This window comes from Atta colombica, unplaced genomic scaffold (genome assembly GCF_001594045.1).
Source record: "Atta colombica isolate Treedump-2 unplaced genomic scaffold, Acol1.0 scaffold236, whole genome shotgun sequence".
In the NCBI taxonomy this organism is placed as follows: Eukaryota; Metazoa; Arthropoda; class Insecta; order Hymenoptera; family Formicidae; genus Atta; species Atta colombica.
In genome coordinates this window covers 170,984-179,212 of record NW_017259334.1, presented here as the reverse complement: position 1 = coordinate 179,212, position 8,229 = coordinate 170,984, and the positions used below count along the sequence as shown (strand labels likewise).

The window sequence follows — 8,229 nt, the reverse complement described above, 5'->3', positions numbered from 1 at the left end:
TTAATATATAAAAGAAATATATATATATGTATAATATATATGTATAATAATGTAGATATACATATATTAAATAGAAACCTTTTTTTCGTGAGCCCACGTACTTAGCTATATAACTATAATTAACCCGTCTGAAGTTGGTCCCCCATTTGATAAAATTAACTTTCTGTAGCTCATTTGATTATTTCTATAGCTCCTCGTTTGTACATGTATGTACATTCCGAATTTTCGTTTGCACACTTCTAGTAAAAAAATTATTTAAAAAACAATTTTGGGTAGGAGTTAACTTCACACTAGCCTCTCAACTTCAATTGGATTGAAAAAGGTCTAGTTGCACCAACGTTATTTTGACTTTAAGTGAGACTCAAATCTCTGTCTGTCTCGTTTTACAGACTACTTTTACGAAAAAGAGACAGAGAAAGTTTTAAACCTCACTTGAAATCAAAGTAACGTTGGTGCAATGGACCTTAATCGATTTTCATTTGCATGCTCCGAAGCAAGACAGTAAGTCAATTTTTCATTTGCATACCTTTAGTTAAAAAGTTATTAATAAATGAGTGTTAGGTGCCAAATTGAAAATTCAGGCAATAAAAATTATGTTTTTGGCTGAATGTTATTGATTATGATTTCGATTTCGCTAAATAACAAGAATATTACGTTTAAATCGACGACGTCATACTTTGATAAATTTAAGTGGATTTAACATGTTTTGTTAAGGAATGTAATCATAATTTAATTGAGAAACTTACATACCACCGGCATTAGCATTACACAAAGCGAACAGCGTGGAGGTTAAAAGAATAACTTTTCATTGGCAGAACTAGTGCGCACTCAATGCATTTAAAGCCATTGTACAAACCATAAAGATTTGCTTGTATAATTAACATATTAATTTATTACAAACTCTCTCTGAATACACCGTTTTAATGTTATTTTATATACATATTTTTTCTGTTTTTACTACATTCAAATGTCATTTTTATCAAAAAGAATTTTTGATTCTTTTAACCCGTTACACTAGGAATATTCTTAATAAAAGGCTAAACGTTTATAAAAAAACGTGAAAATGTTCGAGATGTTTTTTTATAGATGAATGTGCTAAATATACATATTCTTATTTAAACATATAATAGTGAGCTGTACTAAAACGTATATTTGGAAAAACGTTTCTAATAAACGGATATGCTAATTATACGTATAAATGTATTTTCGTATAATAGTATGCGTTTAAATGAGAATAAGCGAGTATGTAAAAGTTAATGTAAAATAAAATTCGTTTACACAGTTTGTTTTTTTTTGGAAGATATAATTTAATTCTCTACAAAAAAAATTTTTGTTTTAATACTTTATTAGAAAAATGCATACTTGATTTGTAAAAATATATAAAATAGTCCTAATTTCAGAGATTTTTAGGAACTAACTTTTTAAGGAAGAATTTTTTTATCCATATTTATTGGGAATTTTTTCTTTAAAATTAAATTTTCTACAAAATTTAAAATTTGGCCGGAATGTTTGGGGCTATTATATAAGTATATTATATAAGTATATAATAGTTGAATATCGAGAAAACATTAAATAGATTGTGGAGGAAAAGGTAGAACGTATATGTCACTGCCTCTGTAAGACTTAAATAAATTACACTCGTTTCACAGTTTTATAGCATCATTTCATACTTTTATAAAAGAAGAAATATGATGATTCGGTATGATTTCAACCAACTATGAAACAGAGAGCAAACGCGAGATGTAAATGAAATTTTACAAGTGGTTTAGTCTCTCAATTTTCTCTTCGCAAGACCCTTGAAATTCAACAAAATATACAAGAGCAAGAGATTTTGAACAGATGATTTATAATTGCAAAATGTAGAATTTATATATTTTGTAGTCTCGATATTGAAATTATTTAAATTTACGATTGGGACTTCCGAAAGACAATATTTATTGTTTAATTGAAACGAAAGAATAATGAAAATTCCAGTAGAGATGACAAATCTTTCAAAGCTGTGTTTCCGCGTGCAATTGCGTACAATTGATGATGTGTTTAAATAAACCTCTTATTAGTTCGTGGTGTGCGCACCTAACATAGTTACTCGAACGTACCTTTGTTAGGTATCTATGTATCGTTTGACATTTACTAATGCAGAGTGATTAGAACGCTTGGAATACTGAGCATTTTATACATACACGAATACTTGCATGTGTCATCCAGGAAACGCGTTGCTTACCTATCTTTCCATCAGCAATTCGCCCGTACATATACATTGACATGCTGCACGTTCCGCTCGCATCAGACAATTTTACAACGCTATATAGACGCGACAAACTGTTGTTCTTTCTGTGACATAGCGGAATTAATGCAAAAAACAGACACATGCTTTTCATTTTTTTCTATCAAAGATTAAATTTTCTCGATGTTTTATGTTCACGATACCTTTTTACATTCACTGTGCAATTATTTATTATATTTATGCTGACATTATATTTAAAACATTATACTTATAATATTTCGAGTAAAATAGTTTTCGACTACTGTCGCAGTACAAAGATATCTTATCATTTTTAGTTAACATTGTATTAGATGTAGTAAAAAGAAATTCATTATTTTTCCATTCAATTTCATGCAAATATAATGGATTTCTTTTTACTACACCTAATACAATAATATATGTATAATGCTTCTTGGAAAATACTTTTTAAAATTCTCTCAGTTCTGAAATTCGAGTGATCGGAAAAATTATTGACGAATTTTCATTCAAGTGATAAATGAAAAATAACGTTGTATATTCAACATAGAGGAATAGACCGTTGTGTCCTTCGCATTCTTTGCAGATTTTTTATCTCTCTGTAAACAACGTTCCTGGCCGTAACTCCAACAGTAACCTTTGAAAGGTGAAATCGCGTAACTCGAGGAGTAACTTGTGAAAGTTTTATTTATGCATTTTTTTTTTGTAAACTCTCGTAACCACAGATCAGTGAAAGTAGTTTCATGTCGTCGTCTGTTGTCCTTGGACCATTCTTCAGGTTAATTCTTCTTTATAGTTCAATATTGATTTAATTTTGCGTGGTCAAGAAGAATATTGGGAAAATGTTTTGAAAACAATCGCTGCTAATTACGTGATCAACATACGAAATTATACTGTTGTTGAATAATTGGTATTAAATTTAATATATCTCATCCTAGGTAGAACACATTGTCTACAAGGGTAATAAAGTAAAACAAAAATGTAAAACCTGTAAAAACAATAAAACCGACAGAAGAATAATATTCAAACTTAAACTTTCTAAGTCTTTTTAAAAATTGTATAAAGTTATTTTAAAGTTTTTATGTTTCTGTTGTATCCAATTTCTCAATTAACGTTACATTCGAGAAAATCACATTCGTAAAGAAATGTAAATGAAAAGAATAATATATGTACGCGTAACAGAATTATTATTACCATAATTATGTTTCTTTTTCCACATCCAAGTAAAAATTATAGATTTTATAAAGACAGGATTAATTCAACAATACATTATCTAATTATTTAGAATCAATAAAGTGTTGATTATAATTAAGGGAGATTGCTGCTTTTGGAGCTTCCTTTTTTAAAGTTACATTTTACTTGAATACTTTGAATAAATATTAACTTATAAAACAAATCATAATATTTGTATTAATTAATATTTTTTAAAAATATATCCACAATTTTGAAAAAATGAAAATATAAATACATATTATTTTAAAGAAAATTTTGAATAAATACAATTACAAATTTTTGTATTCATCGAGTATAGTAATTATCGTGTTCCATACACTTTTCGTGATGATTTTGTAATGAATTTTTGATAATTATTTTTAAGTGAATTTTAATTAAAAAATGTGTGTGTGTGTGTGTGTGTGTGTGTGTGTGTGTGTGTGTGTGTGTGTGTGTGTGTGTGTGTGTGTGTGTGTCATCACGAAATCTTTGTCAAAAATGTATCGAATAACTTTTTCTTAAAATGATTTCAATTTGACGTCATTTTACTCTTTAAATTTCTTGGAGTGAAATCTGACATCAAAAGAGTAAAAATACTGTCACTATTGAAAAGATTGAAAATATTAGGATGGGGAAACAGTTTTTTCGTATTTAAAACAATTTTTTTGCAAAAGTTTTTCCTTTGTTATGAAATTTTTGTTACAATTATATTATTTGTTAGAGCAAAGTTTCAGCTTTAAAAATCTGTTTTTTAAATTGCAGTATGATGATTTTTATCATCCGGACATTTTATATGAAAAATCGAAGTTAGAATGCTCCTTTATTTAATTCGCGAATAATTCAATAATAAAAAATCATAGGAACATTTTTAAAAAATGATTTTGAGGGAAAGCTTCAAGCTTTCACGATAGACAATCGAAAATTTTTGTAAATTTTTTTTTGGACACATGAGAGACCCCCCCCAAAAATGAAAAGAAAATTTTTCATTTTTTTCGTAGTTTTTTGAATGTAAAAATTACTAAATTCACAAAAACTGAAAAAATATAGTAACCTTTCAAAAATAAAGATTTCAAGTTTTAAAACCCTTTTAATTTAAACTTCTTCCATTTTTGACGAAGATATTGTATATACAATTTTGAATTAAAAAATACGAACTTTTTCCCCAGCCCAATATTTACATTCTTAAATAAGAGCAGCAGATTTTCACTCTTTGGAGTGAGATTCACTCTACAAGAAAGAAATCTCACTTCTTTGGGGGAGTAAATCTCATTCCAAAAATGTAAAATCTCACTAAAGAAAAAGAGTGAAATTCTGCTACTCGTATATTTAAGAGTGCAAATATTTTTACTCTTTTTCAATAGTGACAATATTATTTTTACTTTTTTGAAGTAAGATTTTACTTCAAGAAATTTAGAGAATAAGTAATCTTATTATGATTCTGTGTTCTATCTAGGAAGGTCTCAAACTTTACATCTAAATTTTTGTTCAACATAAGATAAATATGTTAGAAAGTAACACAAAAATTATTTAAAAATTAATTTAAAAAATAAAACTTTTACATGATTTAAAAACAAATTGTAGAAGCATATTCCATGTTAAAAATCAAATTAACATTTATAAACACATACATTTGTTTCTTATTTATCTTAAAATTTATATATAAAAACTATTAATTTAGGTAACTCAAAATATTTATAATCATATTATATTAAATTAACGTTTACAGATATATTAAAAATTCAACGGAAAAATTTTAACAAAAATTTTATATACGTTTTACATAAATACAAAATGTAGCTTTTCTTGCTGTCTCTCTTGCGTCATCTCAAGTTATATATTGCATTTGATAAAATTTACACTTAAAGATTCTTATCTCTAATAGATGACGTGGCGATATGTTTGTTATTGCGCTTAAAAATAGAATATTTTCTAACAAAGAAACATAGTTAGAAAAGTCGTTAATTGTTTGTTTTATCAATGACAAAAGCTATAAAACGTAGAACGACGAAACGGCGAGTCATCTGTCTGAAAGATATCATTCGAGTTACGAGCATATCTGTCATTCTGTTCTTTGCTTTCAGTCCAAACGGGTAAGGGATTTACGAAACTGAATGGATACTTTGGCGCAGTCGCTACTAGGAACTCGTGGTTTATCTGCGTTATGGCTTCTACTATTACTATCACCTGCCGTTCTTGCTTCTTACAGCATTGGCATTGGAAGAGCTGACAGCACAGGACCGACCGCGGATATTGTCTTCGTTAGTATGCTTCGAGATAGAAAATCCCAAGAAAATGTACACTAAATTATTATTTTTAGTAATGATGCGAGAAAAATTTATTTTGATGGAAAATCTGTTATACACTGAAGAGAGAAAATCACGAAGAGCGTATCTCTTCAAGTTTTTTATTTAAAAAATTATTAAAGAGATTACGAATTCATTATTCACGATAATTAAAGCTAGACTGACGAAATAATAAGAGTGAAGAGAATAAAGATAATAAATAAATTTGAATAGCCATTATGTGCAATTTTAGATGGGATACGCAAAAATGGAACAGAAAGGAAATGGTCTCCATCTTAGAACATTTGCCAGAGCATTCATAATTGACGATGGCACGGAAAGATTCGTGTTCGTCAGCGTGGATAATGCAATGATAGGCAACGACATTCGACAAGAGGTAACATACGTTCATTCTTAATTTTTCAATGCCTCTCGGTATAGTGATTTTTTTAGATTTCTTTAAAAAAAAAAAAATTTGTTTATTCTTGAAGCTAATCTAATAATCTAATTTATTTATTTAAACTCTTTCCTATTATAAATATTACAATAATAATAAGATATAAGAATCGCTATTTAACTGTAATCCGCAATTGGCTAACTTTAAACTTTTATATCTCATAAATTGCTGTTCGGAACGTAAAATAGTTAATATTTTCATAATTAATTTTTTTTCAAATCTAATTTTTTTGTCATAGTATTTCGCGAATTTCGAGACATTCTGTATATTCTGTTATTTTGTTCGAGTATAATAAAATTCTGAAAGTATAAAAAACATTCGTCTATCTACTCGAATTTCAAAATTAGCTATAAAAACATAGATATTTATTTACTTGTATGTGAAATTCTTTGCCGTATCTTCGATCATATAATATTATATATAATGTTCATTCAACTTGATTCGTTTTTTATGAAATCATGAAATATGTCGCAAAATACGATTATTATCACGTGAGATTCATTGCAATTCTTTCCACAGGTATTGCGAAAATTGAAGACCCAATTTGGCGACATGTACACGGAGAATAACGTGATGATTAGTGGCACGCATACGCATTCAGCCCCTGGTGGTTTCATGCTAGATATGCTTTTCGATTTGACCACATTTGGCTTCATCAGGGAATCATTTGACGCTGTCGTCAACGGTATAACGAATGTGAGTAGACGCGTAAATATAGTCGTACACGGCATTGCACTACTGTAAATGATTCTCTTGATATTCAAAGATAATAACCGATATAACGATGGATATTTTGGCATTATAGAGCATCCAGCGTGCTCATAATGCTGTAATGCCTGGAAGGATTTTCATTATTCACGGAAAAGTTTTGGATGCTAACATTAATAGAAGTCCACAGGCGTACCTTAATAATCCGAAATCGGAAAGAGAAAAGTAAGTATTATAATAAAAACAAGTAATGAAAGTAGTAAATAATATTAATTCTAGTAGTAGAATATTAATTCTTTCTCAATCTTTTTTTTAAGAATATCATCAATTTAATAAAAAAAAATCAAAATGCTCTTTATTTTAAAGAAAAATAAAGAAAATTGATGCATTTCAAATGAAAATTTTTTTGCTTTTCAAATTTTAATAGAGTATTAGTAATTATCGACACATTAGTATTATGGAGGCGGTGATAACACTAGTTGTATGATAAAAAAATTTTTTAATACTTCTAACTATTTTAATGTTTTTAATATTTTCGAATGCTAAACACAAATTCGTTGTCTACATTTGGTTATCATGTCATAGTTTTGAAAAGAATGATCGAAGATAACAAGGATTTTCATGATGTAGTATTGGCAGCCAAGTTTTTTTTAATTTTGTTAATGCAAAAACATCAATTTTTATCTTTAAAATACATTTCGTTTTGACAATGATTTTTGTTTTGTTTTTGAACTATAGAGGAAAGGTAGGAAGCGATATTATGAGTGGGAATACATAAATAGGTGGGGATCACAGGAGATGAGCAGTGTCTTCCGTCAAGTATATTTTTGAAGTTTAGTACATTAATAACACTTTTTTTATATTAATCATAAAAGAGACGCTATAGTGTATCATGAAAGAGATACGCTACTGCGTATCCTTTATGTGTATTAAGAAGATTATAAGGCAAATGAAATATGTTGAATTACTTGAATATAATGAATTACTTGAAAAAATTACAGATTGTTTTAAATTGCATTTAAAAGTAATACAAAAAAATAAGAGACAGTTTATTATCTGGATCAAAAGTTATTTCAATAAAAAGTAATATCTTTTTAATTTATGCTTTAATAGAAATATACATGAAGATATAAATACTTTTGAGGCTTTCACGGATGATTTCTTCAGAGAGATCAAAGGCTTTGTTGTTTATTATCGCCGTATCGTGATCCATTACTAATGCCAACATGATGTATTTTGTGAATCTTGCCATCAGGGCGAGGAGTGCATTGACGGTAGCGGGAAAAGACATTTTATTCCTTTTTTTAATATTATTAAATTAATTAATTATA

The 8,229-nt window shown here is 28.1% G+C and overlaps 1 protein-coding gene across 4 annotated transcripts in view; it reads left to right on the top strand.

The window, feature by feature from the left end:
• Positions 1-8,229, top strand: part of LOC108688619 (neutral ceramidase-like) — a 26,531-nt gene that overhangs the window by 5,368 nt on the left and 12,934 nt on the right. For 2 of the 4 annotated variants that reach the window (XM_018194951.1, XM_018194954.1), the window contains exons 1-4: positions 5,487-5,709; positions 5,987-6,130; positions 6,710-6,886; positions 6,996-7,123. In XM_018194951.1, coding sequence (XP_018050440.1) covers positions 5,563-5,709; positions 5,987-6,130; positions 6,710-6,886; positions 6,996-7,123 — 596 coding nt within the window. In that variant the 5' untranslated portion in view covers positions 5,487-5,562. Of the gene's footprint in view, positions 1-2,968; positions 3,018-5,486; positions 5,710-5,986; positions 6,131-6,709; positions 6,887-6,995; positions 7,124-8,229 lie in introns of those variants that run through there. The other 2 variants (XM_018194953.1, XM_018194952.1) reach the window with 2 other exon arrangements.